The 25,250-nt window shown below is 39.0% G+C and overlaps 2 protein-coding genes across 7 annotated transcripts in view; one reads left to right on the top strand and one right to left on the bottom strand.

Annotated features, from left to right (window-relative positions):
- The window catches only part of LOC106058452 (multiple epidermal growth factor-like domains protein 6), a 109,108-nt gene that overhangs the window by 23,782 nt on the left and 60,076 nt on the right, over positions 1-25,250 (top strand). The gene's annotated exons all lie outside the window — the stretch shown is intronic.
- On the bottom strand, positions 865-23,958 carry LOC106063981 (low-density lipoprotein receptor-related protein-like). 2 transcript variants are annotated; one of them, XM_056028995.1, is made up of 16 exons: positions 23,890-23,958; positions 22,949-23,083; positions 20,310-20,456; positions 19,028-19,216; positions 18,414-18,626; positions 16,595-16,786; positions 15,577-15,705; positions 15,382-15,471; positions 13,927-14,025; positions 11,297-11,395; positions 11,066-11,164; positions 9,491-9,586; positions 8,220-8,318; positions 7,345-7,440; positions 2,629-2,775; positions 865-1,111 (listed from the first exon to the last, which is right to left on the bottom strand). In XM_056028995.1, the coding sequence occupies exons 1-16, from the start codon at positions 23,954-23,956 to the stop codon at positions 948-950; spliced, it is 2,061 nt and encodes a 686-aa protein (XP_055884970.1). In that variant the 5' UTR covers positions 23,957-23,958; the 3' UTR covers positions 865-947. The 2 variants fall into 2 exon arrangements, with proteins under 2 accessions (XP_055884970.1, XP_055884971.1); XM_056028996.1 differs by lacking the exon at positions 865-1,111 and having other exon boundaries at positions 2,635-2,775; positions 7,332-7,440.

The raw sequence follows: 25,250 nt of genomic DNA, 5'->3' as shown, positions 1-25,250 counted from the left end.
AGAGCTTCGTGTCGAGCTTGCATAGTAGGCTATATTTTAAAAGGGGAAGACCTGCAGCTCTATGGATCACTAAATTTTAAGTGGATTTACTCATAGGCTACATTAAACATTCGGATTCAAACGAAGCTCTTAAATACAAAATACGAATTTCGAAGACAAAATATTAGTGGTATATTGAAAATCAAAATAATAAGATTGTGTGTTGTGTAGAATTCTATGGTCCCTCTTTGGAGAATTTCGTTTTGTAACTTTAACCAATCGTAAAACAATCCCTATCTCTTCTATACATATTACAACCTAATTCGAAATAACAATGGTTATCACATGACATTTTTTTTTCATTGTTTTATCAAATCAATGGTTATCACGTGACCGTTCTTGGTGAATGAGGTCCATTGAATACAGATATATTTTGTTTTAAATGAAAGAGTACAGTAATGCGGGTGCAGAACGAGACAGCTGGAAATCACTCACAAAGGCCGCGGGAGACACGTTTGAGACCAAAAGAAAATCCGCTGCCGAGGACAGACGAAGATGGCGAAAAGAAAATGTATAAAACCTGCGGACAATGGTTATGCCTGCGCTAGGTGTGGCAAAATATGTAGGTCACAGCTGGGGCTGCGTAGCCAAGGGAATACTGCGTTCCTCATTGATCTTCGGACTCGAAGACTAGCTGGATTCAGGTTTGTTTTGGATCCAGGTTCCAAGAAGGAGCGTTTCAATTAGAGGTATTGCAAAAAGAAGAGTGCAAGAATTAAAGCTAAATAAAAAATTCAAACAAACGTCACAGAAGCGAAAACAAAACGATAATTCACAACTAATAACAAAATCTCAAAGCCAAAAATATTTGAAGAGTAGAAATATGTTTTTTATTATTAGCCACATCTCATAAAACAAATGACCCACATTCGACACGCTCACACGACCCCACATGACTGTTGCATTGTCTAGAAACTACTCAATCTTTTAGCAGACGGTTTCACACTGGGAGTCGCCAGGCTTGTCTCTGACCTTCCAGAGTACGATCCACTACTTTCTTCTGAATTGGCCACGTCTTCCACAGTCGCTGCTCTCCCTTTACTGGTCACCGTCTTGGGAGGGTTTAACAAATCTGTTTTAACAAATATTGGAAATGGAATTGAGATGTTACAGAAGGATCCAAGGTTTCACATTTAAAGACAGCATCACAAGCTAACAGACTAGAGCAGCGGTTCTCAACCTTTTAAGCTCGGCGACCCCTTTTTTCAATCCCCCACTCTGCCGCGACCCCCCCCCTCCCCGCACACACACACAGCAATAGAGGAATAGACAAAAAACAATAAACTTTTTCGATGTTCTTTGGCGACCCCTGGCAAATCGTCAATCAACCCCCAAGGAGGTCGCGACACACAGGCTGAGAACCCCTGGACTAGAGACAGGGTTATTCGAGCGATTGGACCCCACGATGACCTGCAAGCTATAGTAAAAAAAAAACAACAGAAGCTAAAACTCTATGGCTATATTTGAAAGTGTTTGGGGCTTGCAAAGACCTTCCTACAGGGAACAGAACCAGGAAAGAAGAAGGAGGCAGACAGAGAAAGCGATGGGAAGACCAAATAAAAGAATGAAAGGCCCTGCCAATGAACGCGGCTCTATCCAAGGCAAAAGACAGAAACGAAAGTAGAAAGACGGTTGACTAATCTTGTGTGGTGCCCCAACGGCCCAAGGGATATGTGAAAGTGAAGGTTTAATATTGGGAGAATTTATAAATACAAATTTGATACAAATATATTAAACATGTTTACAAATTAGTCCACGAGTCTATTAACGAACGAAGTGTGAGGATCTATGTAAATATCGCTAACGACCAACAATTTTGATGTCAGCTATTTCTATGCGCGGAGGGGTTAAGCTTCCGTTGCTGGGGTCCTGGGTTCGAATCTCGATGAAGACAGGCATTTTTAACTTTAGATTTTTAGGTCGCCCCTGAGCCCACCTCACTGTAATAGGTACCTGACTATACGTTTGGGTAAATAAAGGCGGTTGGTCGTTGTGCTGGCCACATGACAAATTGTTGTTAACCGTTGGCCAAAGAAACAAATGACCTTTACATTATCTGCCCTGTAGAACGCACGGTACAAAAAGGGGAACTTTACTTTAATGACTGATTTATGTCATAACAACAATATTGATAATATCATTATTATCCTAACCAATGTTAAAATCATTTATCGTCTATTTGGTCCCAGGTTTGAACCTTTGCCAACGCCTCCTCCTCTCTTCCCCCCTCCCCTAACTGTCCGAGGAAGGTTTGAACTAGGATGTAATAATCTCCAATTCCGAAGGAACACCTAAAAAAAAACCCAGACAAAACAAACCAATTTGAATACTGTTGATTTAATACAATACAAGAGTGATCAACAGTATCCTTAATGTGTAAAACATAAAGAACTGCTATGTTATTTCTGCATCAAATCCGTTCAATAAATTTTAAACTCAAAACTAAACTCATGGAGACGAAATAATTTATTATTTTATGTACAGGTATAAAATATTTTATTTACATACTCTGAAAGCTAATTTTTAACCAAAAAAAAATCAACTTAAGTCTTAACTTTACGTTATTCTATTATTACAACAAAGATATACCTAAACTTTGTCTTGTAGGAAGTCTACAGAAAACACAGTAATCTCTGGCGAAGAAAATCGCTGCCAGTGCCATGAAAATCATCAATACAAAGGCTGCGTAGTTTAGGAAGACTTTGAAATCAAAGCTTGAAATTTCATTCTCGCGAGCTAGAAAATAAAAGAAAAATCGTGGATACAATTATTTTTCTTCTTATCTTATATAATACAGACGTTACTTCAAAAAAGATGATTACGTCCAACGCGTCATGCATTCAGTCATGCATATTAACCAATGAATTAAATTTTGTCAAGTCACTGGTTTTTCCTGGCTAGCTCAGGCAACCCATTCCATGCTCTAATAGCACTAGAGAAAAGGAGTATTTGTATAAATTTGTCCTAGCATATGGGGTGAGGAATGTGCCTTTTTTTTGGTCAATATTGTCTACAAATGGTTCTATTTCGGTGCATTTGGTGTACAGAATATAGTCAATGATAATAAGTTATGTATTCTAAGAGATATGAATTATTTCCCCTATTGGCATTGTAGAAGGAAATGTTTAAATATTTCTCTATATAGCAGACATTTTTTTTTATCAATATAGAAATAACGTATGTAGAATGAAGTGGCAGCTTAAAGGGTGGAAAAAAAAACAAAAACGCCCCACTTGATAGGAAAATAAACTGCTACACTAGAGATGATTAGTTGGCAACAGTAATTATTCGTCGTTGACAATACTTTATTTTTTTTTTTTACCTATTTATATAAAAAAAAACACCTCTCCAAATCTTCCTCATTTTTCATATGCTTCAAGAATGTAGTCCGCGTCTTGAAACTCACAATGTTAACAAACAACAGATTGAATGAAATTAATTATGATATGAAAGTCCGTAAAGGCTCTTTGTTTCTGATTTAAACTCAGCTCATTGGATCGAACTGTCCAGTTCATTATTTAGAGTTAAAGAGAGTACCGGTATGAGCTACATCTAATGCCCGCTTCAGCAGGTTAAAACAAATGAGTGAGTGTGTTGTCTTTGATCAGCTACATTCACAAATACACACACACACACCAGTACCACCACATCTTATTCTTCCATCTTATCTAATTCTTTCATTTTATTCTTCCAATCTATCTTATTCTTCCACCACATCTTATTCTTCCACCTTATCTAATTCTTTCATTTTATTCTTCCAATCTATCTTATTCTTCCATCTTATCTAATTCTTTCATTTTATTCTTCCACCACATCTTATTCTTCCACCATATCTTATTCTTCCACCACATCTTATTCTTCCATCTTATCTAATTCTTTCATTTTATTCTTCCAATCTATCTTATTCTTCCACCACATCTTATTCTTCCATCTTATCTAATTCTTTCATTTTATTCTTCCACCACATCTTATTCTTCCACCATATCTTATTCTTCCACCACATCTTATTCTTCCATCTTATCTAATTCTTTCATTTTATTCTTCCAATCTATCTTATTCTTCCACCACATCTTATTCTTCCATCTTATCTAATTCTTTCATTTTATTCTTCCAATCTATCTTATTCTTCCACCTTATCTAATTCTTTCATTTTATTCTTCCACCATATCTTATTCTTCCACCACATCTTATTCTTCCACCAAATCTTATTCTTCCATCTTGTTCTTCCACCAAATCTTATTCTTCCATCTTTTTCTTCCACCATATCTTATTCTTCCACCACATCTTATTCTTCCACCAAATCTTATTCTTCCATCTTGTTCTTCCACCAAATCTTATTCTTCCATCTTTTTCTTCCACCATATCTTATTCTTCCACCTTATCTAATTCTTTCATTTTATTCTTCCACCATATCTTATTCTTCCTCCACATCTTATTCTTCCATCTTGTTCTTCCACCATATCTTATTCTTCCATCTTATTCTTCCACCATATCTTGTTCTTCCATCTTATTCTTCCACCTTATCTTATTCTTCCACCAAATCTTATTCTTCCACCACATCTTATTCTTCCATCTTATTCTTCCACCATATCTTATTCTTCAACCTTATCTTATTCTTCCACCACATCTTATTCTTCCACCAAATCTTATTCTTCCATCTTATTCTTCCACCATATCTTATTCTTCCATCTTATTCTTCCACCATATCTTATTCTTTCATCTTATTCTTTCACCATATCGTATTCTTCCATCTTATTCTTCCACCATATCTTATTCTTCCATCTTATTCTTCCACCATATCTTATTCTTCAACCTTATCTTATTCTTCCACCACATCTTATTCTTCCACCACATCTTATTCTTCCATCTTATTCTTCCACCATATCTTATTCTTCCATCTTATTCTTCCACCTTATCTTATTCTTCCACCAAATCTTATTCTTCCACCACATCTTATTCTTCCATCTTATTCTTCCACCATATCTTATTCTTCAACCTTATCTTATTCTTCCACCACATCTTATTCTTCCATCTTATTCTTCCACCTTATCTTATTCTTCCACCAAATCTTATTCTTCCACCAAATCTTATTCTTCCATCTTATTCTTCCACCATATCTTATTCTTCAACCTTATCTTATTCTTCCACCATATCTTATTCTTCCACCATATCTTATTCTTCAACCTTATCTTATTCTTCCACCATATCTTATTCTTCCACCATATCTTATTCTTCCACCATATCTTATTCTTCTACCATATCTTATTCTTCCACCATAACTTATTCTTCAACCTTATCTTATTCTTCCACCATATCTTATTCTTCAACCTTATCTTATTCTTCCACCATATCTTATTCTTCAACCTTATCTTATTCTTCCACCATATCTTATTCTTCCACTATATCTTATTCTTCCACCATATCTTATTCTTCAACCTTATCTAATTCTTCCACCATATCTTATTCTTCAACATTATCTTATTCTTCCACCATATCTTATTCTTCCAGCATATCTTATTCTTCCACCACATCTTATTCTTCAACCTTATCTTATTCTTCCACCAAATCTTATTCTTCCATCTTATTCTTCCACCATATCTTATTCTTCAACCTTATCTTATTCTTCCACCACATCTTATTCTTCCACCAAATCTTATTCTTCCATCTTATTCTTCCACCATATCTTATTCTTCCACCTTATCTTATTCTTCCACCTTATCTTATTCTTCCAACTTATCTTATTCTTCCACCATATCTTATTCTTCCACCTTATCTTATTCTTCCAACTTATCTTATTCTTCCATCTTATTCTTCCACTATATCTTATTCTTCAACCTTATCTTATTCTTGGACCATATCTGATTTTTCCATCTTATTCTTCCATCTTATCTTATTCTTCCTATTCTTCTTCCATATCTTATTCTTCCATCTTATTCTGCCACCACATCTTATTCTTCCATCTTATTCTAACACTACATCTTATTCTACCAACGTATTGTTACGATCTTCTCTATCAGGCCTTCTGCAGACAATGCCAAACACACAGCACATGTAATAGAAGAACTTGACAAGAGTTTCAAGTAACAATGTGACAGTTTAATGATAAATACATCAGAGCCAATAAAACACTATTGGCTTCATTAACTTCAAATGCTTTAACACAATAGAACTGCCTAACTAAACACTACTAGTCTCTCTAGCTCAGCGGTTCTCAACCTTTTAAGCTCGGCGACCCCTTTTTATAATCCGCCACCCTGCCGCGACCCCCCAGCCGACACACACATACAGCAATAGAAGAGTAGGCAATAATAATCCATATTTTCGATGGTCTTAGGCGACCCCTGGCAAATGGTCAATCGACCCCCAAGAGGGTCGCGATCCACAGGTTGAGAGCCCCTGCTCTAGCTCGTACAGCTACAATCTCGAGGACTCACATGGTACCACACAGTCCTTATCGCCTTGCTGTCCTTCTTTCTTACACATCGTCTCTTGACCGTAAAGGCTTTCGACCACCTGACCATAACACGGGTCATATCTGCGTGTAGTAGCAGTAATGTCACAATGTCCCTTGTTCAACAGCGGTTGACCAGTGTGACTCGCCTTAGTCTCGTTGGTCAGTAGGTCACACACACACATTAACCCTATCAGCCCGCCTCTGGAGTTACAACAATATTTTATTCTCCCGATAGTCAGTATCAATATTCACCACTTTGTGGTCCAGTTTGATTACATCCACGTAATGGAGGTGGGGGGGGGGCGACCATTTCTTAAGTCCGTCGCGAGTTGTCCATAAAGGAGGACTTTCGGGATGCGATTGTTCTCCAGCCGGCGGAACATGACCAAGCCAGCGCAGGCGGCGTTGTCAGAGAATTGCGAAGATTCTGGGAAGACCCGTTCGCGCAAGAATCCCAATGTTGAAAACTCCCACTTAATACCACAAGAAGTAAAAGTATTATCATAGAGCAGCGGTTCTCAACCTTTTATGCTCGGCGACCCCTTTTACAATCTCCCACTCTGCCGCGACCTCCCCCCCCCGCACACACACACACATATAGAAGAATAGACAAAAAACTATCAATTTTTTTCGGTGGTCTTTTGCGACCCCTGGAAAATCATCAATCGACCCCCAAGGGGGGTCGCGACCCACAGGTTGAGAACCCCTGACATAGAGTGATTAGAGTGTTTACTATTTTAAATTATGTAGCCCATTATCCATAATGCAAATATTATTTTCTCCGGTTAATTAATACACCAAAAACTGTACGTGAGGAAGAAGAGTTAATTAGGCCTACCTATGATACTCACTATCGCAACGGTTACCATGGAAATCAGGTACACATCCTTCTGAGCATTCGCCTGTCTCTCGATGACAAAATCCTCGTCCCCCGCAGTGAAGACATTCTGAAGATAAAAAAACAAAGAGGCGCCTTACTGACACAGACTAGACCAGGGATGGGCAAACTACGTCCCGCGGGCCAATTCCGTCCCGCGGAGAAGTTTGTCCGGCCCGCCACAGGTCTTGTTATTGCCTAAAATGTATAAAAAGCAATGACATACGAGTGAAACCCTTGAAGTAATATTGCACCAAATATATGTTTCTCCATTGCTATGAAATGAGGCACGGTGGCTGAGTGGTAAAGCGCTTGGCTTCCGTACCGGAGTCTGGGGTTCAAATCCTGGGGAAGAATGAGATTTTTAATTTCGGGATCTTCGGGCGCCTCTGAGTCCACCCATCTCTAATGGGCACCTGACATTAGTTGGGAAGTGTAAAGGCGGTTAGTCGTTATTGCTGGCCACATGACACCCACGCTAACCGTAGACCACGGACACAGATGACCTTAACATCATCTGCCCTATAGACCAAAAGGTCTGAAAGGGGAACTTTACTTTTTTTTTCTACTATGTACACAGCAACTACACGTGTACCGTTTGCGCATAAAAAAAAACAGCACCTAGACGTCTATAAACAATAAGCAAATGTGTAAGCAGCTTTAGGGACCGTTTGGACGCATATATATTAAGACACTGAGTACTAGCACTTTGTAGAGATATACATTATGCATATACTTAGCTCACCAAACATCTGTTAGAAAATAAGATACATTACTATACAACTAACTGAAGAGAAATGTCATATGAGATGACAAGCATACAACAATGAAAGAAAGTGACTTCAGGACCTTCAGTACAAGACTCCTGGTAGAATCCACTGGCACATCCTTCTGTGCAGACTCCAGTCTTTTGGTGGCATTCTTTGCTTCCGGCACAATTAACACATTCTAAAAAAGAAATAAAATCTCCAATTTGAAAGTTAATACACACCAATCATCTCCATTTCAGAAACGGGCCATACATTCCACTTAACATTTGCCTTGCGAGATAAACTTTGAACTAAAACCCTATAGTCTATATAATAATGTTATGTTCTGTCTTCCCTTATTCATTACTTCTACAGATTTCGTGTCTCTACTAATAAGCGGAAATGATACAGGGGAAGCAATTTAAATTTTAGTTTAAAGATTTTTCATTGGCCTCCTTCAGTCGTAAAACGACTATGGTTCATCTCAGAGCAAGTTTATGGTAGGAACGATGTCTCCCACACAGCAGTTCCCCCCTCTCCGTGCAGCTGATGTGACCAAATGAACGGAATATCCAATACAGTTTGGGATCAGTAGCGCCGCAGGCTCTGCCAGGCTGTAGCACGGTGTGCCACAGTCTGCCTAAGGGTCACCAGCTCCTGATTTTTCCTCAGGGTTGTCTCCCGAAGCCTTTCCCGTGTTTGGGTATAGCCGCAGGGCAGCGGAGTTTTCCTTCTCCTAGATGGGTAGCCAACCAAGGCTAACGAGTCCCTCCTGCCCGAAGCTTACTGGTTAAGCGCCAGTTGCTCGCCTTTGCCCCTTCTCCTGTCTTTGGTAACGGTTCCGCCAGGCTCAGTAACTGAGCCACACGTGAAGGCCAGGAGTTGGACTGGTTGTCAGAGGCTATTTGAGACGCATACCATTAGAGGCACTTTATAGGTAATGATGGGCTTAAGACCATTACCACTTCCGGCGTTAACAACCTTGCGGAAAATGATATCTGGCAATTATTGAGATCTAATTGGAAGTTCTCGTGTTATTAGGGCCTGATTTAAGGGACGGTACGAAGGATTACTGTCTAGAGTTATCCACAAGATAGGGAAAAATAAAAAAAAAATTAAGGAAAATGAGATTAAAGTTACAAGTACTGCTTTTCTTTCTTCTAAAATATAGCAGGCTTAAATTATTAAGTGGATTTTTATTAAAGCTTTATAAAAAAAAATGTAGAGGCTTCCAAATACTTAAATCCGGCCCTTCTTGCTATTATGTTATATGGCAAAGGAAACGTCTGACAATTATTGTAAACTTTATTGGAAGTGTCCCTGATATTGGTAAATCTGAGAACAAGAACGGAACAATAAAATACGTTTTACCTTGTTCACAATCGTCGCCAAAATAGCCATCGATACATCCGTTCACACACGTGCCCTTGAGTCCAGAGCAATTTCTCCGTACACAATTGGTACACTCTAAAACAAAAGTCAACATAGTCTCTACTTTCTGTTTTTTTGCATAATGATTATATTCTAAAACATGATAGGAAAACATTCTAATAGTTTCTGGCTATAAGTTGTTGTTTTTTACAAAGCTTAATTTACCCGTCTGTCCGTCTGTCTGTCTGTCTGATACAAATCTTTTGCATCTTTTTTCTCCCTCTTTCCATTCTCGGATCAAATTATAATTTCGCACAATTATTCACAGTCGGGGACTATACATGAATGTGGGAAGCGTGTTCGAGAGGCCAAGTGCGCTTGAACTTGGCTTGGCTACCTAGAGGTAGCTCGAGGTTCGACACCCGACTCGGGCAGAGTTGTGTTTACTGAGCGCCTAAAGGCAGCACGGAAAACCAACTCCTAGATACCCCCTCCCCCCCCCCCCCACCGGTCCACAAATGAGATTGGACCAAAAGCGCTCTGGGCATGCTATAAGCATGAAAGTAGCGCTATATAAAAGCTATAATAATAATAATGTGTACAAAAAGTAACCAATTAGTTAGTCAGTTAGTGATAATAAATAATTTTCTATAGGTATAAAAAGGGAATTAAACCCTGCAGTATTGAAAGATATGGCAGTTACTTTACGGTTCTTCCTCTTACATAAGATTTTTTTTTTTTTTTTAAAATATAAAGTAGGGCCTATTTTGTTTTTATTTTGCTTGTTACATGTTTACATGTTAGATTCGTTTCCTGTGAAAAAAAATAAGAAAAAAAATACTCTCTCTATTGTATCCCCAGCTCTCAGGTTCAATGTATCCGACGTCTATGTCAACATTCAGCCATTTTCTTTCAAGTTATACTTAAACACCACATACTTCAACTAAACAAAACTTGGACCGCTCTCTAACTGTTTCTATTCAACAAGTTTAGCGTATTTTACTTTTAATTATAGGAGGCGCGGTGGCTGAGCGGTAAAGCGCTTGGCTTCCGAACCCGGGATCGGGGTTCGAATGCTGGTGAAGACTGGGATTTTTAATTTCGGGATCTTCGGGCGCCTCTGAGTCCACCCAGCTCAAATGGGTACCTGGCATTAGTTGGGGAAAAGTAAAAGCGGTTGGTCGTTGTGCTGGCCACATGACACCCTCGTTAACCGTTGGCCACAGAAACAGATGACCTTTACATCATTTGCCCACAGACCACAAGGTCTGAAAGGGGAACTTTTTTTTACTTTTAATTATATTGTGCTTTTTGTCCTATAAATTGGAATAAAGTAGTTTCAAAATATTAAAAAAAAAATTGGTTAGTATATTGGAAGTTACATTGCCTAAAATTTGTATCAAACAATTTCTTTTTTTGTTTTGTTTTGGGAAAGAGTGGGGTTTGGGCGGTGGAGACTTCAATAACAGCTACTACAATAAATGCAGAGAGAGAAAGAGGTATGCCACACACCAGGTCTAGAGTCCAGTCTCTAATTTTTTCGACCATTCAATTGTTTCCATTTGGACGACGTACCTTGGCTACAGTCCTCGCCTTTATAACCAGGCAGACAGCTCGAGGAGCAGACGCCAGTGTAGCGGTCACATGACCTTGTCCCTCCACAATGTCCACAGTCTGAAATGTTTTTGACTGAACAAGTAACTAAACAATTCCCTTTAGAGACAATACTTTTTTTTTACAAAGGTTATTAACAAAGTCATATTGGACGAACTAGTGTACAAACAACAGCAACACACACAATAGTACTTAAGAAGCATGCATCTCCTCTATAGCCAGTAGTACAACCAGAGTGACAGGAACCGTTATATCTGTTACAGTCACCATTGCCAGCACAGTTCCAGCATTCTGGGAACACCAATACATTGGTTTATAAACCTCAAGCATAGGTGTCAATAATAATAATAATAATAAATAAATAAATAAAACATCCTCGTTGCCTGTCAGAGGGCGGTACTGCTGCAGACCTGCCACATCACCAGAAAATTCCTCAGTGGAAACTGTTAAAGGGACTACAATGAATTTTGTTTCTCTTTAGCGAAACCCGACCCTGGCAGCGCAAGAGAATGACTACTCGTTCATTTCTAACATAATAATAATAATAATAATAATAATAATAATATCGATAAAAAAGAAAAAACCGCTACCATTATCGATATCGCCGTACCACTGTCTCATAATTTAAGAAAACTGAGATAGAAAAACAAAGAAAATATGGGAACCTAGGCTTGGAGATTAAGCGTCTATGGAAATTGTCCAAAATAACAATATACCCCATTGTTATATCAACCGAGGGGATAATAACAACTGACCTCACAGACACCTTCAAGGCCCTTAACATTCCTAGGAACATCTTCGTTGCCTGTCAGAGGGCGGTACTGCTGCAGACCTGCCACATCTCCAGAAAATTCCTCAGTGGAAACTGTTAAAGGGACTACGATGAATTTTGTTTCTCTTTAGCGAAACTCGACCCTGGCAGCGCCAGAGAATGACTACTCGTTCATTTCTAACATAATAATAATAATAATAATCTTTATTGTCCGTAAATAAATAATTCCCTCACCCCAGAGAAACTACTTTTGTTCGTTCGTGGGCGTCCTTCATTCGAGAGCGGCTATGATTCATCATACAAAAATGAAGTGAAAGCCTAGGCATTAAAGTTATAATGTTTTTTGTTTGGTGTAATGCACAAATTGTAAGACAAATTTCCTTACGGATAATAAAGATTACTATTATTATGTTAGAAATTATTATTAGATATGGTCTGAATAAGGTCACCCATATCCTCTCCTCGCAGCTGATGTGGCCGGGCATTAGACTTAGACATGCCAAATATTGTTTGGAATGGGCGGCGTTCCAAGCTCTGTCAGGATGTAGCACTGTGTGCTGTAAACTGGCACAGAGTTAACTCCCGGTAGTAGCTGCAAGGCGGCAGAGGTTTGAAATTTGTTTCCCTTTTCCGTGGTGGTCGCCAGACAACGCTAAAGTGCCTTTCCAACCCAAAGCTTTCTGGTTCAGTCCGACTTATATAAAGAAAATTACTCTTCAACTAAGTTCAAAGTAAGAAAAAAACACTGGATTCAAAGAAGAAAGTGACCCAATTTAGCTTATCAGTACATTTAATTTACTTTTAAGTAACTTTAACTTCAAACACCTAATTACAGATTTAATTTCTTTTTTTTCTTTTCGCAAAGCAATTTGAACGACTAATTAGTTCACAGCATTCCAAATCAGGCAAAAAGTAATTTACTAAGTAAAAATAACTCTATTTTAATATAACCTTCCTAGTAATGACCTTGTCATAGATATTTCTATTTTTATTGTATATATAGCATTTTTAAAAATCTAAAATGTATTCACATTGTTTAAAGCAAAATAAATCAGTTTGAGTTTTGAGTTTAGGCACATCGGGACAATTTAGGCCAGGGGTCCTCAACCTGTGGTTCGCGACCCCTAAAGGGGTCGATTGACGATTTGCCTGGGGTCGCCTAAGACCATCGAAAATATGGATTGTTTTTGTTTATTCTTCTACTGCTGTGTGGATGGGGGTCGCCGAAGAGTGAGATTGTAAAAAGGGGGTCGCCGAGCTCAAAAGGTTGAGAACCGCTGATTTAGCCCGTGTCGTGTATCAGTATAGTGTAGGTTAGTTTACAGTCGTCCTCTTTTCTTTTTAAATTTCAACAGTATTATCATAAAAGGGGTTGTTTGGTATTTCAAACTGTAAACATTTTAGTTTTAATGTATATGTTGAAAGCGTGGTCGAGAGGCTAAGTACGCTTGATCTTGGCTTGGCTTGTCTACCTATGAAGGTTCGACACCCAACGCGAGCAGAGTTGTGTTTACTGTGCGCCTAAAAGTAAACCTTTCCCAGATACCCCCTCTCCCCACTGGTTTACAAATGAGATTGTACCATAGCGCTCTGAGCATGCTATAAGCATGAAATTAACGCTATATAAAAGCTATATTTATTATTATTATGTTAGAAAATAACGAGTAATCATTCTCAGGCGCTGCCAAGGTCGAGTTTCGTTAAAGGGAACACAATTCATCGTAGTCCCTTTATCAGTTTCCACCGAGGAATTGTCTGGTGTCTGATGTCTGATGTGGCAGGTCTGCAGCAGTACCACCCTCTAACAGGCAACGAGAATATTCCTAGGAATGCCAAGGGTCTTGAAAGTATCTGTGAGGTCAGTTGTTATTATCCCTTCGGTTGATATAATAATGGGTATATTGTTATTTTAGTTAACTTCCATAAAAGCTTAATCTCCAAGCCTAGGTTTCCATATTTTTCATTGTTTTTTCAACTCAGTTTTTCTTAAATTATGAGATAGTGGTACGGTATTATTATTATTATTATTGTAATTGCCAAATTTTCTCACTGTCATGGCAATTTAAACCCCTGAATCCGTCTATGCAATTTTCCTTGCACTGACCAGTGTCTTTGTCACATGCCCCAGCACCGCCACAGTTTAAACATGCTGAAAGAAACAAGGCAAAAGTATTAGTGTTTGTTTTCGAGAGTAGATTCTACAGATACCAGGAACAGAAGACAAATGAGTTTGTACTGTTACAATCCTACACTCTCGCTGGTAAAAAAAAAAGAGAAACTCCTGATAACTGTGAAGAGACAAAACCTAACATTGCTCGGTCATATTGTAAGACATGACTCATTATCAAGCCTGACTCTTCAAGGTAAAGTGGACGAAACACGAAGAGAGACCGGTTCAAGGAAAAACTGGCTGGATAAAGAATGGATCGGCCTCTTTTGATATTCTGCTAAGTACAGCTGCTGACCTGAAGAGTGAAGGGATATGGTTATACCAACCGTCACAGCACCCCCACCCCCGCCACGAAAATTAGATGATAGCTACTTCTTTAATTTCATCATTAAAATCTAAATTTCTAAATGTAAAGTAATTATGTTGACAAAGTCGATTGTTGTCTTTTATAAATGTTTAGCTCACATATCCTAAGTCAATATTTCTTTTAAAAAATTGTCAAAAATTTTATAAAAGTTAATTAATAATGGAGTTAAATGATTGAAACATAATGATAACAAATTGTCTCCAAAATGCATTGTGGGATGTGAAGGCAGATCTGCAACAGCTTGGGGCTAGAGCGTGGAGACGAAAGGCCCAGGAGAGATCTGAATGGAGGGATGTGTTGAAGCAGGCCTGAGCCCTCCATGGACTGTAGCGCCACTGGGATGGATTGCATAAAACAACAACGCTTTACTGTCCAACAAGGTGAACTTGAGTTCGAAACCAGACTTGAAGCTTAGTTGTGATCGCTGTAGGCCTAAAAATTCTCTACAAAAGAGATTGGACCAAAGCGCTCTGGGCATGCTAAATCCACAAAAGAGATTGGAACAACCCGCTCTGGGCATGTTATGAGCATGAAAGATGCGTCATATAAAAGCACATTTAAAAGAATCTCCATAGTGATCGGAGTATTAGTCTACAGTAGTCTACACTTTAGGCCTACTTAATTAGACTTAGATCTTGTTGGCCGGTAACCTGTAAGTTTGCCTTTTATGTAACAATTAAGGTTTTACGGAGTGTGGTCACTAGCCCCACGCCAAGCTCTCCTTCTTTCTTATCCTGGTCGTGCGGTATGCTCGCTGGACTTATCGATAATACCGGATTCATACCTTGCTCGCTGCCATCCCCCGTCGTCCTGCGGGAGGTTTGGATTAGGAAGTAAAGTATCTTTAAATCTGAAGGAACATCCGAAACATCTAAAACCTTTTACAAACATTTTTTACCCTGGTTTGCAAGCGACAAACGGCGGATTTAAATTTGTATTAAAAATTATAAATCTAAATACCAACTTACATTGTAGACAATCTGGCCCTGTGTATCCCAATGTACACTCACTCTTACATTCTCCATTACAGTTGGTGTCAGAGGGACACTTAGAACAGACTAGATTATAGAGATAAGAACAAGTTAACTAGACTCTATTACAAACATGCATTAGACATAATTTTTTTTATCTCATACTGACTGAAGTCTAGAACTAATACATACTAGGCCGACAAACTGTTATCCCAAACTCTGTGACACACCCTAAACACTGTCCGCTGACATGACATCGTCCGCTGTTGCAGTGACTACAGGTGGACGAACAGTCTAATCCTGATTTTCCCGACATACAGTCTGGTAAGAACAGATCTAGATCTAATCAACGTAATCAAGTACGGTAGTAAACGAAACCGAACATAAAAACACTATAGTTACGAAGAAAGATACAATAATGGCGTAAAAAAATGTGACAACTTCAGTTGAACTTTATGTGGTTTTGCGCTCCGGACTGTTATCACAGCGGTCTCATGTTCAGACCCTGCCAACTGCTATCCGTTGACGTCCTACAGGAGATTTGGAATATGCAGTTAAGTTGTATGAACCGCTTGCTACCTAACAAGGGGTTCAAGTCCAAGACACGAGCTGAGGTGTTTTTGCTGGGCGCCTAAAGTCAGCACAGAAACCTTCTCCCAAATGTCCACAAAAAGAGATTGGGCCGGCCTTACGAATAGCGGGGTTCTTCATTTTGATGAATGTTTGCTTGGCCCCTCTTCTAGATTTGTTTACAATAACAAAAATTACTATTAATTAGATGAAAAATATACCAGTATTTGTTATACAACATTCAAAGGAAGCAACTCAAACGCAATAGGCGCCATTCGGTTCATTAAAGTTACATCAATCGTAAGATTGGCCTACAATACACTTAGTACACTTAATATGTTACCCATCTTTATAAGCCTGGGACACGAGCCATGACTGATAGTGATGTGCTTAATCTAAATTGCGGGGCCCTTGCCCTTGACATGCGCGGGGCCCAATTGGCGCAATCGATCAAATCGGCCTAAGGCCAGCCCTGGGACCAAAGCGTACAGAGAAATATATTAGCATGAAAGATGCGCTGTTAAAAGAAGTGGGATATTTTAATTCGGGACAATAAAATTGTTATGTCTCTCCAAATGATTCGTTCGAAAAATTTCGTAAGATGAAGACTGTTCTCTGCACTTTTCTTAAGTATCCTTACCTCCGTAAACTTCTAATTCACAAAGCGATATGAAGTCCTGCCCTTTAAGCAATATGGCAAGAGACGTGGCGTCTGATTGGCTGGACAGCGTCATCACGTGTTTATTATCGTCTGCGTATGTCACGTTTTGTAATGACGTAGACTTAGCGGAAGTGAGCTTTATTGAAAGTCCTGACATCTGTCTTTTGGCTCCTGACGTAGTTAAAGAGATGTGTACATAATTTTGATGTTAATAGAGGTTTGAGAACCACTGATAGACAGATAAAAAGATAGCTTTAGAGACAGACAGATAGATAGACAGACAGACAAACAGACAGATAGACAGATATATATATATATATAGAGAGAGATAGATAGATGAAGAGACAGACAAATAGATAGATAGCTGTATAGACAGACAGACAGATAGATAGACAGACAAACAGAAAGACGGACAGATAGATATATAGATAGATAGACAGATAGATAGATAGATAGATAGATAGATAGATAGCTGTAGAGACGAACAGATAGATGGACAGACAAACAGACAGACAGACAGACAGATAGATAGATAGATAGATAGATAGATAGAAAGATAGAAAGATAGATAGATAGATAGATAGATAGATAGATAGATAGATAGATAGATAGATGTAGAGACAGACAAATAGATATATAGCTGTATAGACAGACACAGATAGATAGACAGACAAACGGACAGATAGATAGATAGACAGATAGATAGATAGATAGATAGATAGATAGATAGATAGATAGATGTAGAGACAGACAGACATATAGATAAAAAGAATAACGAACAGAAAGATAGTTAGATAGATAGATAGATAGATTATTTCCAAGCAATGGAGGTAAGGGGGCGAGGTGGCAAAATGGTTAAGCGCTTGGCTTCCAAACATGGGTTCGAATCTCAGTAAAGACTAATTTTGAATTTCGGGATTTTTAAGGCGCCTCTTAGTTCGCCCAACTCAGGCAACTCGAATGGGTACCTACATTTAGTTAAGGAAATTAAAGGCGATTGGTCGTTTGTGCTGGCCTCACAACACCCTGCTCGTTAACCGTGGGCCAAAGAAACAGATGATCTTACCATCATCTGTCCTATTAATCGCAAGGTCTGAAAGGGGAACAGTTCTTGAGTGAGTAGCGATTTGCCCGTAAAGGATAACTTTCGAGACGCGATTGTCCTCCATCCGGAAAACATAACCAAGTCAGCGCAGGCGTCGTTGTCTGAGGATTGGGAAGATGCTGGGAAGACCCGTTCGCGCAAGAATATCAGTGTCCCACTTAATACCACAATCAATATTATAATAGAGTGAGTAGAGTGTTTAAAGAAAGACACAAAGAAAGATAGATAGATAGATAGATAGATAGATAGATAGATAGATAGATAGATGTTAGATAGATAGATAGAAAGATAGATAGATAGATAGATAGATAGATAGATAGATAGATAGATAGATAGATAGATAGATAGAGATGGATGGATGGATGGATAGATGGATAGATAGATAGATGATAGATAGATAGATAGATAGATAGATAGATAGATAGATAGATAGATAGATAGATAGATGTTAGATAGATAGATAGATAGATAGATAGATAGAGATGGATGGATGGATGGATAGATGGATAGATAGATAGATGATAGATAGATGATAGATAGATAGATAGATAGATAGATAGATAGATAGATAGATAGATAGATAGATAGATAGATATGGATGAATGGATGGATGGATGGATGGATAGATAGATAGATAGTTTATTAGTTTAAGGTCAAGATTACCACATCATTGATAATACATCTTGATCTAACCTGAGGCAGTGTACAGAATGATACGGTGAATGCGAAACGGACTGCTTGTATCAGACGGCCACATCCAATGGAGTAATTTGTCAGTTCTCTTAATTTTAGGGCACTGAGAGCGATCCCCGGTCTCCCCGTCCAAAATTAACATGCGCTGGTTGTAAAACAAATCACCACTTTGTCCTTCTTGTGGTGAAAACAGACTCCTGGCCACATTGCGACCTGTGTAATGTGTAAGCGTGAGTTCGAGTCGTGTTTCAATGTTTCAATCTACCCTACATGTTAGAGCAGGGCTGGCGAACCTTTTTCAGTCCGAGTGCCAATTAATTTCAATTTAAAAACAATGAAGATTGTTGCGTGCCCAGTAGGTCTACTAGTGACGCCGCTATACAAAAGAAGTGCTACAGCCAGTAAGTCAACTGCATGTATAAAAACAGCTTAGTAACAATATTACTTGTTTATTCAATTTTATTATCCTGACCTACAGATTTGAAGTCTTAGGGTAGATCAATCAGTGCGACTTCTGCTGCTGTGTGCCACCTTGGGCACGCGTGCCATAGGTTGGCCAGCCCTGTGTTAGAGGATTCTAACAATATAAATACTTATACTTCTGTGTTATTTACCTCCGCTGACAAAGACTCGACAGATATAGCCCACTCCACTGCCACTTAGAATGACTTGGTCAAACAAGAATTGATTAGAACAGCGAAGCTCCACATAGCTATCAGATATTTCCCAAATCTCTTTCTTAAAACAGTCGATAGTTACTTGACCTAATTTAAAATTTAGACTAACATTGTTGCGCCTGTACACTGTCCAGAAGAGAAAAAATAAGCTTGATGTTAAAATAATGTTTTTTTAGAGGTTTGAGTGCCCTCTAATCGTTGGGTTAGGCCCTTCGGAGTGTTATCAAAATGCTTCCAAGTTTGAACAGCCCCTGCTACCATTCTATGCCGTCCTGAAAACGTTTGAACTAAGACTTAATAATGTAGTGGTCCTGCAAAACATTTGGGCTGTGACGTAATAATCTAGGGGTCCTTCAAAACATATTGGCTATGACGTAATAATCTAGGGGTCCTGCAAAACATTTGGGCTATGATGAGATAATCTAGTGGTCCTGCAAAACATTTTGGCTATGACGTAATAATCTAGTGGTCCTGCAAAACATTTGTACTATGATGTAATAATCTAGTGGTCCTGCAAAACATTTGGATTATGATGTAATAACCTAGTGGTCCTGCAAATCATTTGGACTATGATGTAATAATCTTGTGGTCCTGCAAAACATTTGGACTATGATGTAATAATCTAGTGGTCCTGCAAAACGTCTGAGCTAAGACGTAATAATCTAGTGGTCCTGCAAAACATAAGTGCATAAGTGTGTTAAAAATATGGTGGGTAGTTATCTCCCTTACTAAGTAGTCTCCTGCGTCTGTTACTATTAATAGTGAATAGTTGTAAAAATGGTGTATTTTTATGACAAAACTGCTTGCATAGTTGATTTTGAGAATTCAATTTTTCACTTTCAGAAAAGAAAAAAAGTAGCCGTTGCATCAGAACTTTGAAAGGTCTAAAATATCTCGATGTCGTATTTTCAATATTTTTTCTAGATTACGACATCTAAACTGGGCGGACGTCTTTTTCCCTTTCGGAAGCAGCTAAATATTGCACTGGTGCGGGTTTCAAACGTAATGTAAATCTAATCCTGATTGACCCATTGGCAGCAGAGTATAGCTTATAGAATAAGTAATATAGTTTTCTAAGTGTGCCAATTAATATAGGACTATATTTTGAGGCGCAATCAGATCACAAACTCAAATCCCCAGTTTCTCCTCGTTGTCTAATTAAAAAAAAAAGGGTGAAAACAATGCAATTCGAATGATAAAATCCTAGAAAAATACCTACTCAGTGGCAGCAGTAAAAATTCATCAAACTGTACCCCAAGAAATGTAAACAAAATTGTTTCCTTGAGTTTAATTGTGAAGACGACTTTGGTTGGGTCTGTGCTACAGGGAAATCTCTGGGGTGCTTCAGCAGAATCAGTCAAACTAACTGTTGAGAGTAGAAAACTCTTTAAGGGCGTTTCTTTTACATTGTTTAGTTTGTACAAGTTCATGTGACAGAGAGACATCAATTAACAATCAAATAAGACTCCGATCATAAAAACAAATAGACACAATAACTCTTTTGTATCTTTGGTAAAAAAAGTCGTTGAACAATATGTCACTTCCTGTTGTAAATTTTGCATGCACTGTTGAAGTGAAACTGGGATATCAACGAATATCTTGTCTGCTATTGCCTACAAGTTGCACTAATCATGTATCCTCGTCCCATATGCTAGGACAAATTTGTACAAATACTCCTTCTTCCCTAGTGCTATTAGGGCATGGAATGGGTTGCCTGAGCCAGCCAGGAAAACCAGTGACCTGGCAGAATTTAAGTCATTGGTTAAAATGCATGACTAAGTGCATGACGCGTAAGACGTAATCATCTTCTTTTTTTAATGTAACGTGCAATGCACAATTGTAAAACAAATTTCACCACGGATAATTAAGATTTTATTATTATCATTATTAAACATTGGGGATTTAAAAAAGAAATATAGACAGCTGCTAGAGCAGCGGTTCTCAACCTTTTAAGCCCGACGACCCCCCTTTTTACAATCTCACTCTTCGGCGACCCCCATCCGCACAGCAATAGAAGAATAGACAAAAAACAATCCATATTTTCGATGGTCTTAGGCGACCCCTGGCAAAACGTCAATCGACCCCGAAGGGGGTCGCGACCCACAGGTTGGGAACCCCTGTGCTAGAGAGATGTTTACTTATATAACCTTCGATTACTGCAATGTTGGGTTGGCTAGTAGACGTGATGTCAAACTCACTAAGCTTTCGCTGCACAAAAAAAAAAGGAGGCGGTTCTGCTACTATTCTCCTGAAGACATTCCATTATCTCCAAATGAAGACTCGACTACAAGATGGCCATCAATGCATCAGAGCTAATTCATGAGAGGGTCTACAACAAAGAAATGCCCTTGTGCCTTAGTGAACTGAAGAAATGCCCTCGTACCTTAGTGAACTGAAGAAATGCCCTCGTACCTTAGTGAACTGAAGAAATGCCCTCGTACCTTAGTGAACTGAAGAAATGCCCTTGTACCTTAGTGAACTGAAGAAATGCCCTTGTACCTTAGTGAGCTGAAGAAATGCCCTTGTACCTTAGTGAGCTGAAGAAATGCCCTTGTACCTTAGTGAACTGAAGAAATGCCCTAATACCTTAGTGAACTGAAGAAATGCCCTTGTACCTTAGTGAACTGAAGAAATGCCCTTGTACCTTAGTGAACTGAAGAAATGCCCATGTACCTTAGTGAACTGAAGAAATGCCCTTGTACCTTAGTGAACTGAAGAAATGTCCTTGCACCTTACTGAACTGAAGAAATGTCCTTGTACCTTAGTGAACTGATCACAACGTGCGTCCATCAGAGAGACCTGCTCTTTATGGATTCAACGCTTCAGGTTGTGCCACGTTTCTCCCTCAAAAGCAGGGGTGCTCAACCTGTGGGTCCCGACCCCCTCAGGGGGTCGATTGACGATTTGCCAGGGGTCGCCAAAGACCATTGAAAAAATGGATTGTTATTGTCTATTCTTCTATTACTGTGTGTGTGCGGGGAGGGGGGTCGCAGAAGAGTGAGGGATTGTAAAAAGGGGTCGAAGAGTTTAAAAGATTGAGAACCGCTGCTCTAAAGTTACGTGTGCAGGATTTTTTTCAGTGCATGGACTAAAGGTTTGGAACTCGCTCAATGCGCTCTGATTTAATTTCGTTGTGGACCTATTGGATGGGCGAATTGAATTAGGCACTCAGCAAAGACACCCCGAAGCCTTGCCCATGTTTGGGTACAGCTGCAAGGCAGCAGAGGTTTGAATTCAATCTTTTCCTTCTCCAAGGGTAACGAGCCCCTCCAGCTCAGAGCTTACAGGTTGAAGTGCCAGTTACTCGCCTCGCACACTTCTTCTAGAATACAGTTGTAACTCTATTGGCGACGCGATAGGGTTAACTGTATGATCAGCTGACATGTGACATGCCAGTAATACAGTTAAGCGTGCTATATCGAATGTCAAGGGACATTACTGGTATCAACTTTGCACGTGACTATGACCCGTGTTATGGTCATCTGATCTTAAGTCTGCGTGGACGAGAGACAGTGTGTAAGGCAGTGCAGTTTAAGACAGGACAGTGAGGAGACAGGACTGTTAGTCGGCCATGAAGTTGACCCTGGTGCAGTCCTCGAGTGAAACGTACGAGTCCAGGAAGAGACAGCAGATTTTAGTACGATGATGTACAGTGTAGCATTTTTAGTATTTGATTGTGTTGCCAATTGTGTCATATAGGCTGTTTTAATTCATCATTATTAAAGTACCAGATTATTTGGAGCTCTTGTTGTCAAGTTCTTGGTTGTGTGTTGAGCAGTTGTTTACAGAACGCCTGATTAGGAGAAAGAGAGATACGTAACAATACTAAGCACATACTATTTCTGACTTCCAACTTACCATACTGACATAAATGACCGAAATAAGGTTGAGTACAACTTTGTCCCTTGTCGCAAGAGCCGTCTGTCTGACATCTGTTGTTATCACATCGACACATGAAGCGACATTTATTTCCAAAAAAGTTTTTTTCGCATCCTATGCAAACATAAAAGCTTTCTGCATTTATAGATAGCATACATCAGTTAGTATCTGGACCTAGTTAAGAAGTTGCAATAAATAGGTCTACATTGTAAATGTGAAAGTGTTATATTTTTTTTTCTAACCAACATTCAAAGGAAACATTTCAGTTTACATTTACTTTTGATGTTTTTTTTTTATGTTTATTCATCCCAATGTTATTTTTTTGTTTTGTTTTGAATATCATAATAAGATATAGTCTAGATAATCTTATCTTATCTTATCTTATCTTATATAATACAGACGTTACTTCAAAAAAAGAAGATGATTACGTCCTACGCGTCATGCATTTAGTCATGCATATTAACCAATGACTTAAATTCTGCCAAGTCACTGTTTTTCCTGGCTAGCTCAGGCAACCCATTCCATGCTCTAATAGTACTAGGGAAGAAGGAGTATTTGTACAAATTTGTCCTAGCATATGGGACGAGGAATGTGCCTTTATCTTTGTGTCTTTCAGAGTATTTTATTAAATTTTGTTTTTGTATTTGAAGATTATGGTTCAGTGTTTTATGTATGATTGCTACTTTACTTTTGAGCCTTCTGTCCTGAAGGCTTTCTAAATTTAGTGATTTTACTAAAGGTGCTACTCTAGTTTATCTAGTCTAGAGAAGTTTAAAGAAGGCTACATCATTTTAAAAGTTTATTAGATATACATACAATCTAGTTCTGGAGCTAGTTTTAGCTTGATCTAAGGAGCATTTATGCCGAGTTTTATCAAGATTGGCCAAACGGTAGCATGTACAAAGTAGAGCTAGATTTACCTTGTTGAAAAGTATCCACGACCATCATGGCGAGACAGACAACTTTGAAATATTTTGCAAGAGACATTTTCTAAAAGTAAAATCAAACTCCAACCATAAAAGATTTCCTTTCCGTTTTTTTAATGAAATAATATATGTTTCTATTTTTAAATACGAACATTAGCAGACTTGCGCATTTCTTTATTCTGGCTAGAGGTCGATGAAAGAGATGAAGGCACATTCCTCGTTCCATAGGCTAGGACAAATTTGTACAAATACTCCTTCTTCCCTCTCCTAGATACCCCCTACCCCACTCACTGGTCCACAACTGAGATTGGACCAAAGCGCTCTGAGCATGCTATAAGCATGAAACTAGCGCTATATAAAAAAAAAGCCTTAATTTAATGTATAAGGAAGAAGAACCAGACAGACAAAGCAATGGGAAGACAACATAAAAGAAAGGACGGATCTGACATTAAAATAATTTCTATCCAACGCCAAAAAACAGAGAGAAATAGAGCAAGAGTTTGAGTTTGAGCAGGGGTTCTCAACCTGTGAGTCGCGACCCCCTTGGGGGTCGATTGAGAATTTGCCAGGGGTCGCCTAAGACCATCGAAAACATGGATTTTTTTTTGTCTATTCTTCTATTGCTGTATGTGTTTGTGTGAGGGAAGGTCGCGGCAAAGTGGGGGATTGTAAAAAAAGGGGTCTCCGAGATTAAAAGTTTGAGAACCGCTGAGTTTGAGTTTTGAGCTTTCTGGCACATCGGCACACTTTAGACCATGTCGTGCCCGTATTCCCCTAAAAGGTTACTCTCCCTTCATACCACAAGGGCTAAATTTAGACGGTCAACAAATCCTGTGTGTTATCCCAACGGTCCAACAGGCTAAGGGACAGCTGAAAGTGAAAGCATCGGATCGAGTAGACTTAAGGACCTTGGTGGCGATAGTCTAATGATATATATATATATATATATATATATAGCTTTTATAGCATGCTGAGAGCGCTTTGGTCCAATCTCATTTGTGGACCAGTTGGGGGGGGGGGGGTATCTAGGAGTTGGTTTTCCGTGCTGCCTTTAGGCGCTCAGTAAACACTGATTCTGTCCGAGTCGGGTGTCGAACCTCGAGTCCCCTTCTAGGTAGCTAAGCCAAGCCAAGTTCAAGCGCACTTAGCCTCTCGACCACGCTTCCCACATGTCACTCTGCTGTCAGTCGTTTTCCATGCTGATTGTGGCTCACCCCATGCCATCAGGGCATCAGGTAAATATGAGCACTTGTACACATTTGTCTTAGAATATGGAATAAGAAATGTGCCTTTATAATTGTGATATACTTGTTATCGGAAAACGTTTTTTTGAAAAACAAAAACGTGTAACATGG

Source organism: Biomphalaria glabrata, chromosome 5 (assembly GCF_947242115.1).
Source record: "Biomphalaria glabrata chromosome 5, xgBioGlab47.1, whole genome shotgun sequence".
Lineage (NCBI taxonomy): Eukaryota > Metazoa > Mollusca > Gastropoda > Planorbidae > Biomphalaria > Biomphalaria glabrata.
The sequence above is the reverse complement of the archived record's forward strand: the minus strand, read 5'-3'. Positions and strand labels throughout refer to the sequence as shown.

Bases quoted from the DNA above. Each gene is read 5' to 3' on its own strand.
- LOC106063981 (XM_056028995.1), bottom strand. From the start codon at position 23,956: ATGTCTCTTGCAAAATATTTCAAAGTTGTCTGTCTCGCCATGATGGTC. The intron at 14,026-15,381 runs GTAAGTTGGTAT...TGTTTCTTTCAG, and splicing joins AGGGCCAGATTGTCTACAAT to CATGTTTAAACTGTGGCGGT. The intron at 9,587-11,065 runs GTACGTCGTCCA...CTTTTGTTTTAG, and splicing joins AGGCGAGGACTGTAGCCAAG to AGTGTACCAATTGTGTACGG.